Source organism: Dendrobates tinctorius, unplaced genomic scaffold (assembly GCF_039654945.1).
Source record: "Dendrobates tinctorius isolate UK_male_01 unplaced genomic scaffold, ASM3965494v1 ptg000010l, whole genome shotgun sequence".
NCBI lineage: Eukaryota > Metazoa > Chordata > Amphibia > Anura > Dendrobatidae > Dendrobates > Dendrobates tinctorius.
In genome coordinates this window covers 8,867,715-8,893,637 of record NW_027361678.1, presented here as the reverse complement: position 1 = coordinate 8,893,637, position 25,923 = coordinate 8,867,715, and the positions used below count along the sequence as shown (strand labels likewise).

At 44.5% G+C, this 25,923-nt stretch overlaps 1 protein-coding gene and 1 long non-coding RNA gene across 3 annotated transcripts in view; one reads left to right on the top strand and one right to left on the bottom strand.

Moving 5' to 3' along the window:
* Positions 1–25,923, top strand: part of LOC141098575 (uncharacterized) — a 105,487-nt gene that overhangs the window by 41,721 nt on the left and 37,843 nt on the right. The gene's annotated exons all lie outside the window — the stretch shown is intronic.
* On the bottom strand, positions 572–25,030 carry LOC141098522 (protein kinase C-like 1B). 2 transcript variants are annotated; one of them, XM_073586402.1, is made up of 9 exons: positions 24,350–25,030; positions 18,071–18,770; positions 3,467–3,636; positions 3,035–3,288; positions 2,877–2,935; positions 2,630–2,768; positions 2,285–2,473; positions 2,013–2,141; positions 572–1,522 (listed from the first exon to the last, which is right to left on the bottom strand). In XM_073586402.1, exons 2-6 carry the CDS (start codon positions 18,201–18,203, stop codon positions 2,761–2,763), a joined length of 624 nt encoding a protein of 207 aa, XP_073442503.1. In that variant the 5' UTR covers positions 18,204–18,770; positions 24,350–25,030; the 3' UTR covers positions 572–1,522; positions 2,013–2,141; positions 2,285–2,473; positions 2,630–2,760. The 2 variants fall into 2 exon arrangements, with proteins under 2 accessions (XP_073442503.1, XP_073442493.1); XM_073586392.1 differs by lacking the exon at positions 24,350–25,030 and adding an exon at positions 24,232–24,344.

Sequence of the window (25,923 nt, the reverse complement as noted above, 5' to 3'; positions counted from 1 at the left end):
TTGGTTCAGTCTTGATGTTTCACCTTCTGTGTCTTGCTCGGTGAGGTTCAGCCTTTCTTACCTCGGCCATGTCTCTGAGCACTGAACACCTTGTACTTCTGTGTCTTGCTCAGTGGTCAGGTTCAGCCTTCCTTACCTCGGCCATGTTTCTGAGCACTGAGCACCTTGTACTTCAGAGTCACAGACTTCATCATGTCGCTCTAACCTCCTTATCTCTGCCCAGGGCTCGTCTAGTGTGCCCCCCTGCTATTCTGTATCAAGTCTTTCTGTATCATCTGGCTGCCCTCACCGATAAGTTAAGCTTTGGGTGGGCCCGTCTGAGTGAGGGGCTTGGGGCGACTTCAACCTCTGCTTCTCCAGAAGTTATGCTACTGGGAGAGCAGTAAATGAGGATACTTGTAAAGTTTGAGTAGATTAAATTCTCTCATCTTTTTTTAGAACTTAAATATTTTACTGTATGCAGAAATCCTTATGAGATATTCAGCCCCTTCCACAATTACATTAGGTCACCGGGATATTAGTAAAAGTACCAAACAGCAGTTCTGTCAGAAGAATCATTCTAGAAGCAGCATTGATGTTCAATATATTTATTTTTGCATAAAAGTTGTTCCTAATATGCAAAGATGAAATAAGAAAGTCTGTAGATACAGTAACTTTCTATAGAGAGGAGCAGATGTTGATGATTCCGCTCCTTGGGCCATTGGTTGTACTTGTGCTGTTTTTGCACATCCAGGTCTAGATCACACGCGATGGAGAGGAGAAGAGCAGGAATGTGTAACGTGTGATCTGTGTAGATGGAGTTTTCTTGGATTCTTACAGCACCACGATCAACCATATGGCCTTCTGTCTGGCCATGGACAGGTAGATGAAGGAGCAGCCGCTTCTTCATTCTGTCCATGACCCGGTAGTGTCTGTATATGGCCGGGGTCACAATTGCCGCTGTCAATCAAGACTGGAGTTTGTTTCTATGCAGCTGAGCGCTAAGGTCCAAGTGCCGGTGGCAGTGCCGGGTATTGAGACGCGAGACTCGTGCGAGTTTCTTGCAAGGGTGACCCCGGCCTATGGCCAAGTATGAGAAGGAGCAGCCGCTGCCTTCTTTTTGGCCATATCCGGTGGAGAAGGAGCAGCCGCTGCCTTCTCTGTCCATATCCAGTAGTCTTGTCCTTACCACAGTGTAAATGAGTCAACCAAATGGCAAGTTTGGCTGAAAGAAGTCCTTCAATTTCAGCCTTTGTTTACTTGCCATTTCGATCCAGAGGAAGGCGAAAAATAACCCCGAGGACTTGTTGTTGGAATATCCTCAGGGGAAAAAAATTCCTTCCTGACCCCAAATATGGCGATCGGAATACATCCCTGGATGTTTGGTGCTCGAATCTACGTGGCTGTTAATGTGGTGGAAGCTCTGTAGTATTTGTCACAGTCCGGTAAATTAGAAAGTCCAGGTAATTGTCTCATCCGATTAATTAAAGCTTCATTCCTCGATGTTGCTGGAATGGGGCTGATTTATATCAACCTATTACTCCTGTAAGAAAAGAAATATATTCAAAATAAAGAAATGGAAGCCACTCGACACCATCATAAACTCTGGGCGGAGATCACAATATCGCAGGTTGCACATTTCAAAAAGGGTCCGTGGACCACAGGGGAGCCCAGTTTAATAGACACCAAACTGGGGAAACAATTGCAGGCCAAAAATGAAGAAAAGCGTCACTCGCCGTATAAAAATACTCCTTTATTAATGTCCTGTAGACTATATCGGCTGAACTCTGTGAACAGTGGCACCTGATACTTCTCTCTCTACTGATGATATGTCTTAAAGGATGTTATTAAGAAAGTGATTTTTAAAGGTGAGCGCTGCTTTTCTCCTTTTTAAGAAGAGAAATGTACATTTCTTAGAACTGGCGCCTCACATATATACTGTATACTGGGGGATATAATGATGAGGTGTATGGTGGGTATGTGTGCTACTGGGCAGAGGTAACACTATGGATGTCCGTATGTGCTATACTTACATTTTCGTAATGGAACGGTGGTTCAGCTCTGCCGGACTCCACGTCACTCCAGTTTTTGGAATGGAAGAATGGGCGTTCTCTAATGAACAATGTTATGGCATACCGAGCAGATGGAGTTTTGCAGAGAAGCTGGAAGATGAGAGAGACCATTGATCGTTATATTATGTATTATTACTGATATGTTATTACACAATGTCTATGGACTGTCAGCATCATGTCCTCTATCCTTCCTTATAATCTACCATCATTCTTCCTCACCTAATCCTACTTACCCCTTCTAGGATGTCAAGCTCATCGATGGAGATGCAGGGTGGGAAATATAGGACGTTGTCCAAAGACTCATGGTAGTCGTCCATATCGCCACTGTTATAGAATGGAGACGTCCCCACAATCATCATGTACAGGATGACACCAAATGAAAAGGAATCTGCCAGATGATTGTAGCCTTCTCTATCCAGTACCTGTAGGAACATAAGATAGGAGATGAGCTGAATATTTCGGGGAGGGGATTTACACACAGAGCCTATGAGGACCGGTCTGTGATGAGATATGAGCTGGTTACTCAGATTAGTACTCAATCCTACTATCGACATCAATCACTCAGGGATGTTCCTTACCTCAGGCGCGATGTAACCCTTCGTGCCAACAAGTTCTTCCAAGAGGTCATCCTTGCCCACATTCACGGCTGAAGTGCCAAAGTCACAGATTTTTATGTGTCCAGTGCCATCAATGAGGACGTTATGAGGCTTCAGGTCACTGCAGAGAAAAGGAGCAGACACTGATGGTGAGGATAATTCATGAAAAGAACTTTCTACAATAGATATGTAAGGTGACAACATAGATTTATGAAGATGAACCGATTACCGATCACGCCGTGTTCATGGAGGAACTGCATTCCGCAAACCATTTCTGCTGCAAAGCGTCTGTGGAGAAGAAAGTAGAGGATGGATCAGTGGTTACACACACTTTCGGACCATAATGAACGGGCAGCAGATTATTATGATTCAGCCTAAGATATTTACCTTGTGGTCTCTATATCGAACTTCATCGATTCTAACATTTGGCTAAACAGATCTCCTCCGGCCATTGCCTCCATGGCTATTATATAATCTTGTGATGTTTCTACAAAGCCCCTCAGAGATGTTATGAAGCGGCAGTCGGCGCCAATACTTAGGACCTTTAACTCTGTAGAGAATGTTTCTTCATCACAACAACTCTTTTCCATGATCTTAAGGGCTAGTAATTCTTTGCTGACCGGATCTGATGCCAAGACGACCTGGAGAAAAATCACAGAAGATCAGAGCAAACTCTCATCTATTCTAGGGATCTGTGTAATGGATCACTGGTGTAACCCAATTATCATTACATATGAAGATCCTGTAATGAATATTTATACCATCCTGAGTATCTGGTGAAGAATACATTGGGGAGCACGGAGTAGTATAAATTCTTACCTTTCCATAGCTTCCTCTTCCAATATCGGTGAGTAAATTAAGGCTGTAAAGGTCAATAGGATTTTCTATTTTAACCAGTTTTCTCTCAGGTAAAATAGGGGATCTGGCATCACCAAGGTCTTCTTCTTTCACATCTGCTATGCCAGAGGGCATCATAACGTTTGCACCTGCTGAGATAATATAAGATTTGTTAATCTCTTTGAGAACAAATAATGAAAATACACTTTCCATTAAAGGGAATCTGTCACCCCTTTTTATGTAAACTGCCGCTGTCCAATCCGCTGGGCGGGGCTTATTCACCTGCTCCCCCCCATCCCTGTCTGGCTCTACACAAGAAGAAATGCGTAGAGCAAGACAGGGAGGGGGGAGCAGTTGAATAAGCCCCGCCCAGCGGACAGGACAGCAGCAGTTTACATACATCTGAACCGATATAAAAAAGGTATCTATGCATGAAAGCTGCGGGGTTAGGGGGAAGCAAAAGTACTAAGAGAATCCTTATGTGACACACAATTGAATGATATCATTGTATGATATCTCAAAAAAGGGGTGACAGATTCCCTTTAAATGAGGGCTCAGGCGCTGAGCATGCATTTTACCAGGCTAACACCAGCTGTATTACATAGCTGCCACCTGCCTATAACTGCAGTGACTGGAGAACACTCCGATTGCTTCAGTTTTACTATTTAATTGCCAAGAGTGGTACTTAAATTAAGTAAATGCCGATTTGTGCGCACCAGCACCCATTAGTCCCCTCAGGACACAATTGCAAGGGGTTTATCAGTTGTAATGTCTATATGGGCCCTATCTTTTATTTTCATCCAAATGTTAAGACCAGCCTGGCTTAATTTCATATGAAAACGTAACTAAAGCTATATACAGCGATACAGTCCCTTTACAAGAGATCAGAAAATCTCAGGGTCAAATCTTCTAAAGAGACTAAAAAATGAAATAAATAAAAAAAAGGTGTGTTTTTTTTGTTTTTTTTTTAAATTCAAAAATTTAATTTGAATTACTTATCCTTCCCAGTTAATAATAATAAAAAAAATGAGCATAACTAGGATCACTCCATTAGTATAAGTCCACTATACAAAAATATAAAAATAATTATCCCAAACAGTAAATACTGAAATGAGAAAAAAAATGGAACTGCCAAAATTGCATTTTTTTCAAAATCAGAATGTTACAATGTCTGAGAATATGGCGACACAAACCAATTGTCATTTTTTTTCTTACTAAATTTCTAATTTTCTTCCACCATTTTAGTAAAAAGAAAACTTATGCATATTGGACATTACCAGAATTGTATCTGACATGGGAAATTTTTTTTGTTGTGAGGTCATTTTTATCACACACAAGTAACACAATAAGGAACAAACATGTCGGAATCCCTTTTTTCTACACAATTTTACCAAACTAATTTTTTTTTCCTTTTTTTAAAAAAAAAGCAATAAAAAATTGAATGACAAAGTAAATGCGGTCGTTTGAAGCTACAGCTCGGCCCACTGAAAAAAAAGCAAGCTCACATACGGCTGTATTAGAGGACAAATGAAGAAATAAAATTATGGCTTTTTCGAAAAAGGGAGGAAAAAAAACGAAAAACTACCCGGTCAAGAAGGGGTTAATAAATATAGCTCCAGATATCACATATTACAATTTTAAACAGAGCTCTATACATCAGCAGGAAGTGTCGAATATTTGGCGTTTCATTTATCAAAACTGTCTAATTGCAAAAATGTCCCTGTTGCCCGTAGCAACGATTCACAGCACAGATTCCGGTTCTTAACATTCTATGGAACACTGATAGAGAAGGCGTGTCACAGAAATGCCACACTGTTCAGTATGTGGCCTGTAGTCTTTTAATTTTTTACCCCAAAATAGTGTATAGACCTAGGGTAGCAGACAGCAAAAAAGAGGAATGTAGGCCTGAAAAGTAGAGCACAGATAGACCAGGCGTCTGATGGAGATAACAGACTGTTAATTATGTGGCCTGGAGTTTTTTTTACCTTAAAAAACTGTATAAACAGTTTAATATAGGCCGGAAATGCCACAACTTGTAGAACACAGATAGATCTGGTATCTGACGGCGATAGAACACTGTTAAATATGTGGCCTGGATTTTTTTTGGCCTGCCAAAATTGTCAATAATTTGGCGATGACACTAAAAAGAATTGTTGGAGTACTAAAATTGTAAAATATTTAGCGCAATGATATGCGATGCGTGTGGCGTTCAAAACACAGTGATAAATAAGACACTCCAAAAATACTACAGTACCACAAAAAAAGGCCAGAATTTTCTGCGCACTCAGGTGTGAGGCCTAGGACGGAAAAAGCCGTTTAAATTGCTGGATTTTCACACTGTTGTATTAAAATGATCTGGCTGTAGTCTGCATTGTGAACAAGCAAATAAATGTAGAAAAAAAGGGGGCTCTGGATTGTCTGCCAGGCTATTGGATTGCCCACCTGGGCAGTAGAGATATTCGGTACCGGGCCTCTTCTTAAAGGGGCAGTGTCAAGGCAGCAGTGACCCGGTTCTTGGCCCTGGGCGTCAAATAAAAGGGGATATTTACAGGGGAAAAATATAGAGTTTGTAAAATGTTCGTGACACCACCTGTGGTTTCCGGTCAGAGGTGACCAGCGCTGCAGGGCAGAGCCTCTGGGACTGATGGTGATGCAGCAGAGTTGGTATAGCCCTCCACAGGCAGAGCTTTGTCCCAGGGCAGCAGTTGTAGTAAAGATGTTGTGTTTGATGATGATAGATGTAGAAGTGCTGAGTAGGTGTTGCAGAAAGAATTCAGAGGACAAAGCTGAGTGCAGTTCCAAAGTTTTACTCACAGTTCTGATGCGCATATGCCCGCTTGATGCTGCTTCCTCCAGGTGAGAGGTTCAGCAAACTTCCCAGCGGATGGAGAAAACCTTTCCAGTACTCCCTTCAGTATGTGCCTTTCTTGACCGTCTCACTGTGCTGGCTTTTCTACTACTCTTCCTTCCCAACACTTCACAGTAAGTGTCCAGGCCTGAAGCCGTGGACCTTGTCGGGTAATGTCCTCGCTGCGTTCCTTTGCTCCCTCCGGAGAAGATAACTGTGGCTCATGGCTGAGTTACCCAAAGGTGCCTCTTCCTTCGGCTTGCTAGTTGAGTCTGCTGAGATCGCCACTAGGCTCGGGGGCCAATACCCCTCTGTGACCTGATCCCTCCACTCGACGTCTGCCGGCATGAAACGAGCACCACGGGCAGTATGGTCACTGCGCTGTGCCTCTAGGGATCCCTTCCTTCCAGCAGCTCCTCCTGACCAGGAGTTGCTCCACACGTCTGTTCACCTCTTCCCCTACGGGAAGACTCTCTAAACACGTCCTTCCCCTTCCTCCCCTCAGGGAAAACTCTTTACTAAACTCTCTTCTCCTGCTCTAAACCCTCTAGTTCCACCCACCTCCCAACACCCTTTACCACCCGGCAGGGTTGAGATCCTCCTCCGTTGAGGTCCATCCAGGGTGCCCTGCTGCTCTAGGGTGTGTGTTGGGTGCAGGTGTTAGTCCTGTTAGGTGTCTCCATCTTACCTGGGAAGTGGGATACCATACCTCTGGGTGAGGTGCAGTACCTCTGTGGTGACTGAACCCTCAGTGGCGCCACATTATGAAGCGCCGCAGCCATCGTAGTTGTGATCGTGGAGTGATTGGCTGGCTGAACAGCATCATCAGGGGTATAAGAGACCGGATGCCGCCCTGCTCGACACATTCAGCTCTGTTGTGAGAGAGTGTAGGTAGAACAGCTGCCTTGATAGGGTCAGAATTGGAGATTTCTTATTTAGTGTGGGGTCTACCATTCTAAATACTGACATCCAGCTTAACCAACAGTCCTTCTCAGGACTAATTCCGGAGTTTATAGGTTCCAGTATTAGACAGGCAGGGTAGTGTACGTCACTGTATACACATCAGTGCAAGGCCTGAATGCATTGTATGTGTGTATATAGAGCATTGCATACATCAAGAGGGTCCATTCCCTTCCTGTGTTCTGGTGCTGCTGCTGCTGCTACCTGTGGGATATATTAGCCGTATATAGCTAGCTCAGCTCCAGGTGTAATTGGAATACAGGCCACACATTTTTTGGTGAAGTATCTCCGTGCCAGCTCATATCTGTAAAAACAATATCTGGATCAGAGATCAAAGAGATATATATATATATATATATACACACACACACACACACACACACACACACACACACACACACACACGGTAATAATCGATATTTCAATTGATTATTGTTACAGTGGTAGAATACACATAAAAATTCATACACATAATTAAAAAATAATACCAAGACACTGCTACCTAGAGGTGTCAGCACAACTATCATATATTGTTTATATATATAAAAAATGATATTTCATGCAGAAATGGCCCTAAAAAATCCTTTATCAGTAGTCAGGAAAAACCTGAACAATATAAATCCATAAGTCATTAATTAAATCTCAAAAACATAAGGATCAGTGACAATAAAAGAGTAAAAGTGCTTAAAAATATTAAAAAATATATTATTTGTGCAAAAAATAAATAATAACTATATATATATATATATATGTATATATATATATATATTTATATTGTGATGCAGTGACCCCTGTGACAGCTAGAGGGCGCTGTATGGGCTGCCCGGGACATGCATGCAGGTATTCCCTTTGTTATGATGGGAAAATGGTGAGCGGCAGGATTATAAATGGCCGATATGTATCACAGGGGTGGGTGCCTGTGACGTAAGTTGGAATATGTATTAATCAGCAGAGATAATACTGCTGAGGGTTTGTTGCTGTGTATTGGGAAAGCTTTTAGGTGACTTGGTGAGATGGGTGGGACCAGTCACCTACAAACCCACCAAGGGGCATGTGTCTGAATGCCCAATGTAAAGCCTGTATGTGTGTGGCTGTGTGTGGAATAGGACCTGTAGTGAGGTCATGACCATGTGATCCATACCTCACCTGTGGGTGTGGTTATGTACCATATAATGTGCCTGGGTCTGGTCACATGGGGAGAGAGTTAATTTTTAGTGTTCAGGTTGAACATTCTATTGACTTTGAAATCTTTTCCTCCATTGATTTACAAGTGAACACTAAACTCAGTAAGTAAATATCACTCTATGTAAATGTTTTTAGTCTAAATTAATCTTTTTGATATATACTATTTATATACAGTGGGGAAAATAAATATTTGATACACTACCGATTTTGCAAGTTTTCCCTCCTACACTTCACCTGTGAGAGACAGAATCTAAAAATAAAATCCAAAAAAATCACATTGTATGATTTTTACATAATTAATTTACATTTTGAAAAAAGTATTTCATCACCTACTAACAAGCAAGAGTTCTGGTTCTCACAGACCTGTTAGTTTTTCTTTAGGAAGCCTCCTACTCTGCACTCATTACTTGTATTAATTGCACCTGTTTGTACTCGTTACCTGTACAAAAGACACCTGTCCACACACTCAATCACACTCCAACCACTCCACCATGGCCAAGACCAAAGAGCTGTCTCAGGACACCAGGGACAAAATTGTAGACCTGCACAAGGCTGTGATGGACTACAAGACAATAGGCAAGCGGCTTGGTGGAGAAGGCAACAACTGTTGGAGCAATTATTAGAAAATGGAAGAAACACAAGATCACTGTCAATCTTCCTCAGTCTGGGGCTCCATTCAAGATCTCGCAACGTGGGAATAAGGATGATTCTGAGAAAGGAAACAAATCAGTTCAGAACTACACGGGAGGACCTGACCAATGACCTGAAGAGAGCTGAGTCTACAGTTTCAAACATTACCATTAGTAACACACTACGCCGTCATGGATTATAATCCTGCAGGACACTCAAAGTCCACCTGCTCACTCAGCACATGTCCAGGCCCATTTGAAGTTCGACAGCGATCATCTGTATGCAGTGTCGGACTGGGGTGCCAAGGGCCCACCAGTAAATTTGACTTTGGGGGCCCCCTTGTTACTTGCACACAAATATTACACTACCCTTGCTCACAAATTTACCTATAGCAGTATATAATAATAAACTGGGTAGTTTGGTTAATGAATGATGAGATGCTGCTTTTTTCAGTATAGAGTGAATTATGCCAAGTTCTACCCACACAATGGGATTGAGGGCCCAGATCTGCACAGGGGCCCCCCGGGGAATTCCCCTGTTACCCTATGGGCCAGTCCGAGCCTGGCGCCGGAGATCGTGGTACGCATAGACACTGAATGCATACCACGATCTCCGGCGCCATACTTACATACTTACCTGACCGGGAGGAGTGATGCCGTAGTGCTTCTCTTCTCGCTGGAGACCGGGCAGGAGTTCGGCGTCGCAATCGCGCATGCGCATAGCGCTCTTCGGCGCCATTTTACTGAAGACACATTCAGGGCCGCCATCAGGGCATGACAGCCCTTACTGCTGTATGGGGCCCGATGAACATCAGTACAGAAGGGGGCCCGCAGATCAGGGGCCCCACTCCTGTGCTGCCAGTCATCGGGCCCCAAGTGCTGTGCGTCATAGGGGCCCCGGGCAGGCCCCAAGTGTGCGCTGCGATCGGGCCTGCAGCGCACACATCAGCAGAGCCGCCACAGCGCCCGACATCCGAAAGATAGAGAAGAGCTGAAGGACTTGTGGTGACGTCATCATTATCACAGGCCTTCAGCATTGATCAGATCCGCCCCCTGATCACATGATGATGTCACCACAGGTCCTTTCAGCTCACACAGCAGCAGCTCCATCTTCAGCGCAGGAGCGAGGTCAGGTAAGAAGAAAGTTTTTATTTTTGAAAGGGGCAATATGTATCCCTGGCAGAATGGAGACACGGGGGCAGGATTGGAGACACAGGGGCAAATATGGAGACGGGGCAAGATTGGAGACACAGGGGCAAATATGGAGACAGGGGGCAGGATTGGAGACACAGGGGTAAATATGGAGACGGGGCAGGATTGAAGACACGGGCAAATATGGAGACAGGGGCAGGATTGGAGTCACACAGGGGCAAATATGGAGACAGAGGGCAGGATTGGAGACAGGAGCAAATATGGAGACTGGGCAGGATTGGAGACACGGGTAAATATGGAGACGGGGCAGGATTGGAGACACACAGGGGCAAATATGGAGACAGGGGGCAGGATTGTAGTCACACAGGGGCAAATATGGAGACAGGGGGCAGGATTGGAGACACAGGGGTAAATATGGAGACGGGGCAGGATTGGAGACACGGGCAAATATGGAGACGGGGCAGGATTGGATTCACACAGGAGCAAATATGGAGACAGGGGGCAGGATTGGAGACACATGGGCAAAAATGGAGACAGGGGGCAGGATTGGAGACACACGGGCAAATGTGGAGACGGGGCAGGATTGGAGACACAGGTGCAAATATGGAGACAGGGGGCAGGATTGGAGACACAGGTGCAAATATGGAGACGGGGCAGGATTGGAGACATACAGGGGCAAATATGGAGACAGCGGGCAGGCTTGTAGTAACACAGGGGCAAATATGGAGACAGGGGGCAGGATTGGAGACACGGGCAAATATGGAGACAGGGGGCAGGATTGGAGTCACACGGGCAAATATGGAGACAGGGGGCAGGATTGGAGACACAGGGGCAAATATGGAGACAGGGGGCAGGATTGGAGTCACACAGGGGCAAATATGGAGACAGGGGGCAGGATTGGAGACATACAGGGGCAAATATGGAGACAGCGGGCAGGATTGTAGTCACACAGGGGCAAATATGGAGACGGGGCAGGATTGGAGACACGGGCAAATATGGATACAGGGGGCAGGATTGGAGTCACACAGGGGCAAATATGGAGACAGCGGGCAGGATTGTAGTCACACAGGTACAAATATGGAGACCGGGGGCAGGATTGGAGACACAGGGGCAAATATGGAGACGGGGCAGGATTGGAGTCACACAGGGACAAATATGGAGACGGGGCAGGATTGGAGACACACAGGGGCAAATATGGAGACAGCGGGCAGGATTGTAGTCACACAGGGGCAAATGTGGAGACAGGGGGCAGGATTGGAGTCACACAGGGGCAAATATGGAGACAGGGGGCAGGATTGGAGACACGGGCAAATATTGAGACGGGGCAGGATTGGAGTCACACAGGGGCAAATATGGAGACAGGTGGCAGGATTGGAGACACGGGCAAATATGAAGACAGGGGGCAGGATTGTAGTCACACAGGGGCAAATGTGGAGACAGGGGGCAGGATTGGAGTCACACGGGCAAATGTGGAGACGGGGCAGGATTGAAGTCACACAGGGGCAAATGTGGAGACAGGGGGCAGGATTGGAGACACAGGGGCAAATATGGAGACAGCGGGCAGGATTGTAGTCACACGGGCAAATGTGGAGACAGGGGGCAGGATTGGAGTCACACGGGCAAATGTGGAGACAGGGCAGGATTGAAGTCACAGGGGCAAATGTGGAGACAGGGGGCAGGATTGGAGTCACACAGGGGCAAATATGGAGACAGGGGGCAGGATTGGAGTCACACAGGGGCAAATGTGGAGACAGGGGGCAGGATTGAAGTCACACAGGGGCAAATGTGGAGACAGGGGGCAGGATTGGAGTCACACAGGGGCAAATATGGAGACAGGGGGCAGGATTGGAGTCACAGGGGCAAATGTGGAGACAGGGCGCAGGATTGGAGACACACAGGGGCAAATAGGGAGACAGGGGGCAGGATTAGAGACACACAGGGCCAAATATGTAGACACGGGGCAAAATGCAAGACATGGGGGTAGAATGCAAGACATGGAGGCAGAATGCAGACATGGGGGCAAAATGCAAGACATGGGGGCAGAATGCAAGACATGGGGACAGAATGCAAGACATGGGGGCAGAATGCAGACATGGGGGCAGAATGCAGACATGAGGACAGAATGCAAGACATGAGGACAGAATGCAAGACATGGGGACAGAATGCAAGACATGGGGACAGAATGCAAGACATGGCAGAATGCAGACATGGGTGCAGAATGCACACATGATGGGGGCAGAATGCAGACATGGGGGCAGAATGCAAGACATGGGGGCAGGCAGAATATGACAGTGAGACACAGGAGGGGGCAGAATGCCCATGGGGGTAGAATGTGAGACACGGGGTCAGAATGGACATGGGGGCATAATGTGACAGTAAGACACAAGAGGGGGCACAATGTGACAGTGAGACACAGGAGGGTGCAGAATGTGACAGTGAAACACAGGAGGGGACAGAATGTGAGGCACGGGGGCAGAATGTGACAGAGACACAGGAGGGGGCAGAATGTGACAGTGAGACACAGGAGGGGGCAGAATGTGAGACACAGGGTACAGGATGGGAGACACATGGTGCAGGATCATGGGGCAGGATGGATACGATGTAGACAGATGGGGCAGGATCTGGAGATCATGTGGGGGCAGAATGGATACTCATGAGGGCAGGATGAGAGAAAATATGGCTGGAGCCAGGATGGGGGATATTATTACCATAGGGGCTAATTAAGGGATATTATTACTGCAGTGATGTATTTATTTTATTTTTTTGAGGATACTGTTTTAAACGGGGGGAGGTTCTGTTACTGTGCAGAGCGACACTATGTCGCCTTTTTTTCTTCATCTGGTGTAGTGTAGAAGTTAGGAAAAAAATTAAGTAATGTGTTCTGCAAGTGGAGCTCTAGATAACTGTGTTATTTCCTCCAGAGACAAGCCCTGGCTGGAAGACGTGATGGCGATCTGTGCTGGATGAAAGATGAAAAGCAAAGATGAAGGACTTCACCTAGAGACATCACTGGTGAGTTTGTGTTACCTGTACAATGACACTATACACTATATACAGAGTGCCTTTGTACAATGTCACCAGTGATCACTATTACCTGTACACTGACACTATATACAGAGGTCCTGTGCATAATGTCACCAGTGATCACTGTATTACCTGTACACTGACACTATATACAGAGGTCCTGTGCATAATGTCACCAGTGATCACTGTATTACCTGTACACTGACACTATATACAGAGTTCCTGTGTATAATGTCACTGGTGATCACTGTATTACCTGTACACACACTACATACTAAGTACAGATCTACTGTGTATAATGGCACTTATGGTGACAGTAATGTTTTTTTATTAATGATCAGTATTGTAGTATTCAGTCACCATGTGCTGGTAATATGTGGTCTGGTCATGGTGCGGTGGTATTTGTCCCTTGTATGTGCTATTATTCTGTCACTGGTGGTAATATGTGGCCTGGACATGGTATGGCTGTATTTGTTCCCTGTATGTGGTATTATTGGTCACCATGTGGTGGTAATATGGTGTCTGGGCATGGTGTGGTGGTATTTGTCCCTTGTATGTGCTATTATTCTATCACTGGTGGTAATGTGTGGTGTGGTCATGGTGTGGCTGTATTTGTTCCCTGTATGTGGTATTATTGGTCACCATGTGGTGGTAATATGGTGTCTGGGCATGGTGTGGTGGTATTTGTCCCTTTGGATGTGATATTATTGGTCATTTTAAAAATTAAAAAATAAATAAAAAAATATACCTAAATTGTATTGGATATTTTAGCAACTGTTTAATAGGTTAGAGTAGAATAGGGCTCAGCCAAAAGAGTCTACCTAGTGGTGGCAGATTTAAAAAATCTTTTGGTCATAACAAGAGCTGCTGGCTGTGTGTGTGATCTGGAGATGGGAACTGTTAATGTGTGATTGGTGAGAAGTGGAATTTTTCTAAGAGAGAGCGGTGGGGCTGTGGACAGTTTGAAGGGTGGAGGGCGGGGCTGGGGTGGAGCCTGGGTGGAGTCTCAAGGGGGCCCAAAAAATTCTGCCAGTATGGGGCCCCAAAATTCCTAGTGGCAGCCCTGCACCTGCCTGCTTAGGACACGTAAGCTTGGCTTACTTCAGCTAATTTAGTTGGTGTGCAGTGGCAGTATTTGTCTATTCTGGACTTCATAAGAGACTCACAGCCCTATACTGTTTTCGGGACTCTTATTATTCAGAGCCTTTCAGCTCTGTTGTGAACTGTGTCTTTTGAATGGGGTTCCCTGGTGTGTATCTCGCCCAAGAGACTTTGCCTGCAGCAGTGCTGCATATGAACTACTTCGCTATCTCCCGGTTTGCTGTTCTTTCTTGAACTGTTGCTCACTTGCTGCACCCGCATTTATTTGTGTGAATACAGACTTGTTACCGTACTTCACTTTACTCATTGTCTCAAGTCAAGAGGTTCTTGAGTGTTACACTATAGTTGTTACATTATCTCTTCTTCTGCAAACTAAACTCCCACAGTTTCCATGCTCACTTTTCAGCAGGTCCATGGAGAAACACTTTTCTATTATTGATATTAATGCCAAAGGTGATAGAAATGGTGGTACAACAATGATCACTTTCAATATGAAACGAATACAAGACTTTTTAGTATCTCCATGTTGATATTAATAAGAACATATTGCCATAGGAATGCTACTATACAGTGCTGATGGTGTGACTAATGTAACAAGGGAGCACGGGGTGGCAGTCATGGGCGAGTTCACTAGGTCACAGTCAGTGAGCACCTAGGCCCCTTGCACATGAAAAGACAGTTCTAGTCCCAATCCTAGGTCACAGTTGGTTACCTCCATTACACAGCGGCTCTCCATGCTGGAACGGCATCCTTTGGATGCACCATGCGTCACACTTTTTAGAGCCCAACAGTGGCTACTGGTTTAATAAAGATGTACTCAATCACAGAGAAAAAGAGTACACAAAGCTGTTTAGAATGCTCAAAAAATTGACAATTTTATTATTACATAAAAATAAAAGTATATAAAAATACACTTAAAATTATTTATGGACAACAATTTGTTCAATATTGCAAAGGAAATGAACAGTGGTAAAATATGTGGTATATATAGTATTGTGGAGTGGTTCAGACTATTTTGAGCTGACTATAAATATGGGATTTTTTCCACTCCTCTTTCTTTAGACTGCACTATGAGTAGTTTTACACACTAGGACACTTTAGGAATATATTTTCTTATATCTAGGGGTGTGACAAACCCAGTCCTTTAATTAATACTATGTATACCACATTTTACCACTGTGTTTTTCTCTGTGGTTGAGTATATCAATTTTGAGTATTGCTGTTGCCTTATATGGCGGTATTATAAACATTTGTTTTTTTCTGGTGGTTTATTTGTTTAATAAAGATGAAGTAGAGAAGAAGATAGCAATTCCTGAGCTGTCCCTATTCACGGTTTCTGTTCCTTTAACAACGGCTGCAGCAACAGAGGCAACTCCCACTCGGCTCTCCAGAGCCAAAAGTCCATAGGTGCGCACCTGCGAAGTCCTTCTGCCCATTATTGCTGCCCGGCAGTTGATTGGCAGCTTTGTTCTCTTCCAGGGGTATGGCACGCTCCTACCAGAGGAGCACGTCCTGCCAGGGCAAGCCTGCCTGGGCACTGACCCAGAAACCTGAGATTCCTTCTTTCTTTAGTCTGCTTACCCAGCCCCCTTTATTAACCTCTTACTATCCCTAGGCTGACTTATGTATACATTACAAGGTACAATGGTAAAACATTAAGACAATACAAACACTGCACATACATAACAGTAACACATCAGTGCATAACCCACAGTCAGAGCACCGCATGGGGAACCACTAGACAGTGAGGGATCGAGGGAGCAACCGAGGGCCCACGCCACCTCCTTACAACTAATATTATAATAGTGTTATTCACTGTTTTTATAAAAATCACTGTATACTCTGCTTATTGCCAATTTGGTAGATTTAACTTTTTTTTATCCTATATTTGTATGAATTTAACATATCCTCTTTTATATTGATGTATCCTTATCTGTCAAATTGTTTATCCCCTCACCGATTATGTACAGTGGTGGCCAAAAGTATTGATACCCCTGCAATTCTGTCAGATAATACTCAGTTTCTTCCTGAAAATGATTGCAAACACAAATTCTTTGGCATTATTATTGTCGTAGCTGCTTTTGTTGTGACCAAGCGTCAGCTGTCCAGATCACCAGTGAGTCCGAATCGTGAGGTTTTTCGCCCTTTCTGTTCACAAGCGCTTGGAGACAAAGTGACACACACACTGGTCGTGGCTAAATCACTTTATCTGACGTAATGAAATATAAGACATGTTTTTATACCATTTACAACAATATGTGACTCTGGAGCTCATTTGGCCCCCACCATCACCTCAGGGTCGTACGTACCTTGTTTACAATATACCCAGAACACGTTGTTGAGAACAAATATGATAACAAGTATAGTTTCCTTGAAGACAGAGACTACTAGTCTACATAAGAATAATTCTAGCAATAATAAGGCAAAAGGCAATTGAAGTCTTAAAGGCATTTAAAGGGATATAAAAGCAAACCATTAACTCTTCTATATCAATTTCCCCCTTTTGTAAATGGTATAACCTTTGCCACAGGGTCAAGTGATGTCAACAAAGGAGCTACTGTCTCATGGGTCTAGTACCCATTAGGGGGCTTCCTACCTGCTTCGCCCATCCACCCTCAGTGTGGACACTCACCTTCCCCATCAGTTATGGCTACCTGGGGTCTATGATACACTACAGAAGGTTCAGCCTTAGATTTTTTTTTTCCACACATACATTATTCAGTAGCTTAAGTAATACATATATTAGCGCTTTTACGGCTACATAAAACAATAAGCAAAACAACAAAATTTGCATACAAGTCTGCAAAATGCCAAAAATCCATCCTGCTAAGCCATTAAACCAATTTGCTGGATTTAGGAAAGAGCATGTGTTACCTCACCAGGAGTATCTGTTTGCACTGTGTTGCTTTAACCATTGGTCTCTACGTTCACCTATTTTGTCTATACCGGCCCTGATCTGGAGATTGCCAGCAGGGCCGATATAATTACAACAGCTGGGACCAATTATCTGACACATTCCTCCTTCTTTTGCTGTCAGGTAATCTAGTACTCTAGTATGTTGGTTAGTAACTATGATTAATTGTCTCTGTATTGTATTAGTCTCATTTAGAACTTCAAGAATCTGGAAAATCTGATCGTCCAGGTAGTCGGTACCTTCCACTAATTTATCCCACAGTTGTGTTATGAAGGGGTATATTAGCATACTACTGAATATTTTGTTATCCCCATCTCTACTAGATGCGGCCTACCATTTGGCTGGGGCTTATTGTCTGCAGCCCTTCTATACGAGGTGTGAATTGGGACTGCTGCTGTGTCTATTTTACTATGAGGAACTATGAAAGTGGCTGGTGTCAGTTTAGCAAGAGTGCAGACCCCTCTTATGTCTGGCCTTCCCACCTGTAGGCTCGATGTCCGCAAACCAAGAATACTCCTTCAGGGAGAACACAAACGTGACCCGGGGTCTGTATACATTGGTATAAACTCAAAAGTCCTGACCTACTGCAGGCTTATGGGCACACCAAGTATTATTCATTGGTTTTCCCCTTATACCAGATGTACATTTACCCCTTTCTTTCCTTATTATTTTACCTGTAGATGCTCTACAGCCTTCAATACCATCCTGGTACATTGTCTTATTAACCTGTGTTTGATCATGAGTGTATATGCGGAAGAAATTATTGTCCTTACCACAGGTGTCTGCTCCAGTGTGTTGAAGACTGAACCACCGTCCATCACTGGGAATAGGGTCTGAGTGAGGGATTTCAGTCCTCCTCCTGGCGACCATATTTCCGACATCTGAATCATATTCCCGCCACCACATTTGTACCTTTAGGCCGCGTTATATTAAACTGAAACCAGCGATTAGCGGCCCATTCCACTATAGCCAATGAGGCAGATATATCACGGGGCACACCTAGATTGAGTCCAAGTCTCATTGTATATGCAGTGTGGGGTTAATACCTCCCATGTCTCCAGAGGTAAGGCTAAGAACGGCATAGTCCTCGCGGATACAGGGCTGTGTATACAGATCCAACAGTCTTTCGGTTTCTGTCCTTCCATGTCCTTTATAAGAAGAGCATGATGCCGAATAAGTTTGTTGTCCCAATCAGCATTTAAGAGTTTGTCCTGTGTCTCTGTAGAGTGCAGTAACCCTGTCACTGCCAGCAAGGTGATGAGGAGAACAGTCATTCTGCTGTTGACAGGACCTTCTTGCAGTGACTGGCGTGGATCCAGGTGGACTTTCCCTCAAGTTTTACTGAAGTGGATGTGGTCAACTGGACTTGGAAGGGGCCGTCAAATCGTGGGTCCCGGATCCTTCTCACGTGTCTGCGTATAACCACCCAATCACCTGGATTCAGCTGATGCACATCTGCACTGGCATTAGGATCTGGAATGTATGAGAACACATGTTTATGCACCACATTAAGTCTTTCCTGCTAGGCCTGGACATACAACCGTGTTGCATTTGTAGCACCTGTGGGAAGTACAGACCAGTCTTTGGTGCACTACCAAACAGGACTTCAAAGGGAGACAAGCCTCTCTTTCTATTTGGAGTGTGTCTGACTGAAAAGAGTGCAAGAGGCAAGCACTCTACCCAGCTCTTTCCTGTGTCTGCCATGGCCTTTTGAATTTTCAGTTTAAGTGTCCCATTTAGTCTTTCCACTTTCCCACTACTTTGTGGCCTATATGGTGTATGAAATGTTTGCTGTACACCCAGGGCCTGCATGACTGCCCTCATTATTTCTCCCGTGAAGTGTGTACCCCTATCAGTTTCTGTGGCTTCTGGGACACCATACCTGCAGATCAGTTCTTTCATCAGTTTGTCTGTAGTCATTTTTGCATTTGCACAATTTACCGGATAGGCTTTCGGCCAACCAGAGAAGAGATCTACACATACTAGGATATTTGCATACACTCCTACCTTGGTAGCTGTATGTCGTCAATCTGCAGTCTCTGAAACGGGTAGAGAGGCCTAGATGTCGCTTTCTTAGGGACTTTTACTGTTTTACCTGGGTTGTGCTGTGCACAGATGAGGCATGATTGTACAAGTTTCGCTGCGTAACTGAAACCAGGAGCGATCCAGAAGGCATCTACCATGGCACACATGTGACTTTTTGAGGTGTGAGTGGGGCCATGAGCTGCTTGCGCCATGATTGGGAACAGGGACTTTGGTGGGCACAATTTATCCTTATTCTCCCATACTCCATTTGAGTTCAGCTCAGCTCCCAGTCTCCCCCGGTGTACCTACTCTGTTTGGGCAGCCTTTTGCCGGAGGGATTTCAGGACATCTAGATCCAATGTGGCTGGAATACGCTGACTCCCCGCCACCATCCACTGCTCTCTCTAGGCCACCTTGTGCTATTTTAGCAGCCTTGTTCGCCCTTCTATTGCCCTCTACCTCCACGGAGTCACCTTTGTGTGTGCTTTTACCTTGACAATGCCAACCTGGACTGGTAACATCAATGCCTCCATCAATTGTTTCACCAGCTCTGCATTTTTAATGGGCTTCGAATCTGTGAAAATATTAGCGACTTTACCTGCAGCGGCTCTACACGCCTCAGTGAGTGCCTTCAACTCTGCCTCCTGCGCCGACATGTGAGGAGAGAGTGGTTCCGCTCGGATTACCTCATGTGAGGATACTACTGCATACCCAGTGTAGAATCGTCCATCCTGGTGGTATCTGGGGCCATCTACAAAAAAGAAACTCAAAGTCTGCATTAGGAACAGGTTTTTTAATGAACGTGTGCAAACTCAACTGTCTCCTGACTCATCAGTGCTTATGCAGACATGTTCATGCGTCATGTCAAAGTATCCTTCCTCACTCACTAATACGGTCACCAATTCCCCCTTTTCTGAATCCACAGGCAGGAGGGTGGCTGGATTCAGAACGTTACATCTTTTGAGGGTGACATACTCAGGAATTAGTAGAGCACACTCAAGTCGGAGCTGTCTGGCCATAGACATGTTTTGGTTGAACTTGTACGAGTATGGCATGGATGTCATATGGGGAATAGATTGTCAAAAGAAACGTCAGTGTGATCTCACATGCCTTTCCTAGTAATAGTGCAGCTGCTCCTACCGCACAGACACAATCAATTGTATTTTGTGTGAGGTCCCGGGTCTGATGACAAGCAGTCAAAGTGGTTGGAATATTTGTGAAGCGGACCTTATCCAAGGCCTACTGTAGGTCACTAAACCTAGGAAAGTACATAGATGCTGATGTGACCTGGGTAGAGGGAGATCTTGAATTGCCTGTTTCCTGTCAGGTGTGTGGTACCTTCGGCAATACAATGTCCCAACAAATGTCACCTTTTGTTTGTAATACTGTAATTTGTCACGTGAGACCTTGCAACCCTTAGGGTCATCCACGTACTGTAATAGTACAATCAGCGGATGAGGTGATTGCCACTACTCAAGGATCCCTGCCATTGCTGCTGAATAGATGGCAGGGGATTTCTTTCCCCCTTTGTGGGAGGACTGTCCAACAATATTGTTCACTTCTATGAGTAAAGGAGAAAGACACTGACAGTCAGGGTGCAGGGGTACAGAGAAGAATGCACCTGCTAAATCAATGACTGTGAAACATTCTGACATTACTGGGATCTGTGACAGTATTGTGTGTGTGTGTTAGGGACGATTGAGGTCACACTCACTGTATCATCATTAATAGCCCTTAAGTCATGAACCTTTCTGTAAGTGTCAGCAAACCCTTGAGTCCTTTTTTTCCTAATGGGATACAAAGAGGTGTCGCAGGGGGAAGATCTTTGCAGTCGGGGGGGGGGGGTTTCTTTGCACCAGAACCCCTGCCTTAACATACTCTCTAATATCTCTGCTCGGGGTAATTGATTTGGCTAGGCTCAAGGGGTATTGCTTAAAGCAATTCAATCATGACAGGGGGAATGGGCAACCGACCCACATCATTTTTCCCCACTTGCCCAAACAGTGTCTGGCACCTGTCCCATTTCTTCATCCTCAGGCATTTTGGTGTCAGGTGTTAGTTTCACCGCTTTTGTCATATACACCATTGCCACAATCTTACACAAATGTTTATCTGAGAGGGGACTTGTGACTGTAATACCCTCAGGAGAGTACTGTATGATGGCCGGGATCGCACTCAGCACATCTGCTCCCAGTAAATTCATAGGGGTATTGTCACTAACAATAAGTTTTGTAAGTACCACAATTCCAGCACCTCACTGTTTCTAGGTCCTTAGGTCCCTTTTTACGTCTCCACTTTTTTTCTTGTGCTCCAGCATACAAGACAGGTCGTCTTATTGTCCTTGTTTGCTCAACTTCTTTAGCTACCTTAAGGAGGTCTTTCGGACCTACATATCTCCATTCAGGTCTGGCTGCCTGTACTGCGTCTCGTAAGTCTTTGTTCATACCGTCAATGAATGCATTCACCAGTATTCTAACATCAAGTGGGTTTATGCAAATGTACCCCATGTCTGCCCATTTCAGCTGTAACTGTCCAAAGTACATCTCTACCCTCTCTCCTTTTTGCTGTGTCACATTAGTCAGGAGTACGGACTGCTCTGATTGTTTCACTATAGCCCATTGTTTTAGTGACTCACAGTACATCTCCCCAGATCGTGCAGATTTATCATCCATGCCCCAAGCCGGATTCTTTGTCACATCTGTGTGTGTCTTAATTATATGTCCTAGTGCGTCACCTGCCTTTAAACTCACCAACCTCTCTAGGTCTGCCCAGGTACACTTATATGTCTGCTGTACTCCCTTTATGAGTCTGTAAAACGGGAATGGTTGGTCTTCAGGGTCAGGCAGCTGCTTCAGCAAAGCTAGCTGGTCAGAGGGGCTCCAGGGATAATACACCTGCATCTTTCTTATTCTAGTCGCACTTCAGGTCCTGATGGGGTTGGTCGTCTGATGTCTACTGTCAGCTTACTCCTCAAGGGCCAATGTCCCCACTACCCACTATCCACACTATTATGTCAGCTTCTTATGATCTTGTCTGGACAGGATTTAGCGCAATTCGCTTAGGTCAGTAGCACAGGTCACACAAGTAGCTATTCACTCTGGGTTTGTCTGAGTCTGATCACAGTGTTTACAAGTCCATCTGTTTCGTCTGGGTCTCTGGTTACACTTTGTCAATCAAACATTCATAATACACCTTTCATACTGCTGCACATTCTCAAGCATCATTTATTCACTTGCTATTTTCTTCCCTTGTCTGTGCCTTTTTGTACATCCAAACATTCACACTCTGGTATTTTTGCCTTTTTCAATATTTGTCCAACCTACCTGTTTCACTGCTTCCTTTCTGCTCTGTCTTTTACAATTTGCATAGCTGTCTTGGATCTCATTGGGGGCACCGACTGTACACAGAAAAAGTTGCCATGGCTTCAACCTTTTTCTGCCGACAGCTCACCTTTCTTCTGAAATGCTCTCCCAGTGTGCCTGGACCTCTGTCTTACAGGCCACACTTAGCAAGTCAGAGAGAGCCTGCCAAGGTGTAGCGGGAAGGCTCCTTGCCTCTCACCCGGTAGACCTACAGGATGTAACGGGAAGGCTCTCTGCCTCTCACCCGTTAGATCAGCTGGCTAGAATAGGATCAGGCCTGAATCCTTCCAGCCCAGCTCCATGGATTGTTGTGGGAAGGCTATTTCAACTTTAGACAGCTCACCTTTCTTCTGAAATGCCCTTCTGTGTGTCTGGACCTCTGTCTTACAGCCCACACATAGCAAGTCAGAGTGAGCCTGCCAAGGTATATCCAGAGGGCTCCTCGCCCTCGCCTCTCACCCACAACAAAAAACCCGCTGACTAAAGTAAGAAGGCCCAGGTGTGATAGGCCTCTGACCTACTTTATCAGCCGTACAGTCGGCTACCTCCTCTGTTGATACACAATTTGCTATACAAATCAATCACACAACTAGAAGCAGGTTCAAACACATTAATGACCAAACAATCACTTACACTTACAATTCCCTTCTAAATTAGGCACCATATTTTACTTTTAACTTCCAACTTCAATTAAGTACTATTGCTTTAAAATGCACAAATCTTTCAGCGCGTACCTTACAGATAGAATTACAGAGAATTTTGAGCACAGCTCACACTCAGCAGAGATAAGAGCGAAGGGAGAAGAAAAACTGCGCAGCGGTATCATTACCCCCTCCCATCAGAGCGTCCTTCACAGAGTTCCGTAGTTCTTTAGACTTATCAAAATCAATTTCTACAAAGAAAACTCAAAATCACGGGATTTCACTGTAAGAGCAGATAACTGTATAATGAGATTAACCATGCCTTGCCCTTTTTTTCTGGCCAAATGCATTCAGGAAACTTTACAATGTAATGCCACATATAACACGAGCTATATCATTACTCAATTCATTCAGTCTCAGATGTAGATTTGAAATATCTATAACACATCTGTCCGGGATTCCACCACAACTAGAAAGGTAACAAATCTCTTGACACAAAAATGATGTGTGATGATTCATTCATACGTGCTCATTCACGGATTTTTTTTTATACTCAATTACTCATCTCTCATCTTATTCAGAGGTTCTCATAGACATATATACAAGGATTCACACAGCCTGACTATCTTGCAGTTTGGATTTGATTGACGCTTTAACCTACAGCAGTGTCCACTGACACTCCGAGAACACCAAAGCCAACTTCTTAAACAACAAGAAACATTGAAAACCAGAGCAACCAAAAACCACAGCCTCATACAAAACTGCACAGTCTATCCCAGACTTTGTGCTACACAGTGCACAACCAGTTAGTATATTAGTATATTGCCAGAACAGTTTAACAGATAATACAGATGACAATTATTATCTTATTACTCTATTATTCAACTCTCATACAGACATACTCACCACTCACTGGTGATGTGGGTTCTTTTTGAACCGTGCTGTTACAGTCTTACCCAGAGATATGTAGACATCCTTAGAAAGGTTGTAGATGCAGAATCAATGTAAGAATAGATGTTCTCACCTGCTGCAGCCTGGATTCTGCATTTTCAACCTCCCAGGAAGCTCCCACATACGGATTCCGAATAGACTGGTTCCCACGATCCCCGTCGGGCGCCAAAACTGTCGTAGCTGCTTTTGTTGTGACCAAGCGTCAGCTGTCCAGATCACCAGTGAGTCCGAATCGTGAGGTTTTTCGCCCTTTCTGTTCACAAGCGCTTGGAGACAAAGTGACACACACACTGGTCGTGGCTAAATCACTTTATCTGACGTAATGAAATATAAGACATGTTTTTATACCATTTACAACAATATGTGACTCTGGAGCTCATTTGGCCCCCACCATCACCTCAGGGTCGTACGTACCTTGTTTACAATATACCCAGAACACTTTGTTGAGAACAAATATGATAACAAGTATAGTTTCCTTGAAGACAGAGACTACTAGTCTACATAAGAATAATTCTAGCAATAATAAGGCAAAAGGCAATTGAAGTCTTAAAGGCATTTAAAGGGATATAAAAGCAAACCATTAACTCTTCTATATCATTATCTTCATTTAATTTGTCTTAAATGAAAAAACACAAAAGAGAATGGAGCAAAAAGCAAAACATTGATCATTTCACACAAAACTCCAAAAATGGGCCAGACAAAAGTATTGGCACCCTCAGCCTAAAACTTGGTTGCACAACCTTTAGCCAAAATAACTGCGACTAACTGCTTCCGGTAACCATCAATGAATTTCTTACAATGCTCTGCTGGAATTTTAGACCATTCTTCTTTGGCAAACTGCTCCAGGTCCCTGATATTAGAAGGGTGCCTTCTCCAAACTGCCATTTTTAGATCTCTCCACAGGTGTTCTATGGGTCATTGTCCTGCTGGAAGACCCATGACCTCTGAGGGAGACCCAGCTTTCTCACACTGGGCCCTACATTATGCTGCAAAATTTGTTGGTAGTCTTCAGACTTCATAATGCCATGCACACGGTCAAGCAGTCCAGTGCCAGAGGCAGCAAAGCAACCCCAAAACATCAGGGAACCTCCGCCATGTTTGACTGTAGGGACCGTGTACTTTTCTTTGAATGCCTCTTATTTCTCCTGTAAACTCTATGTTGATGCCTTTGCCCAAAAAGCTCTACTTTGGTCTCACCTGACCAGAGAACATTCTTCCAAAACGTTTTAGGCTTTTTCAGGTAAGTTTTGGCAAACTCCAGCCTGGCTTTTTTATGTCTCGAGGTAAGAACTGGGGGTCTTCCTGGGTCTCCTACCATACAAGTCCCTTTTCATTCAGATGCCGACAGATAGCACGGGTTGACACTGTTGCACCCTCGGACTGCAGGGCAGCTTGAACTTGTTTGGATGTTAGTTGAGGTTCTTTATCCAACATCCGCACAATCTTGCGTTGAAATCTCTTGTCAATTTTTCTTTTCCGTCCACATCTAGGGAGGTCAGCCACAGTGCCATGGGTTTTAAACTTCTTGATGACACTGCACACAGTAGACACAGGAACATTCAGGTCTTTGGAGATGGATTTGTAGCCTTGAGATTGCTCATGCTTCCTCAAAATTTGGTTTCTCAAGTCCTCAGACAGTTCTTTGGT

Bases quoted from the DNA above. Each gene is read 5' to 3' on its own strand.
- LOC141098522 (XM_073586402.1), bottom strand. From the start codon at position 18,203: ATGTGGTGGCGGGAATATGATTCAGATGTCGGAAATATGGTCGCCAGG. The intron at 3,289-3,466 runs GTAAGAATTTAT...ATTTTTCTCCAG, and splicing joins GAAGAGGAAGCTATGGAAAG to GTCGTCTTGGCATCAGATCC. The intron at 2,936-3,034 runs GTAAATATCTTA...TCTTCTCCACAG, and splicing joins TTCGATATAGAGACCACAAG to ACGCTTTGCAGCAGAAATGG.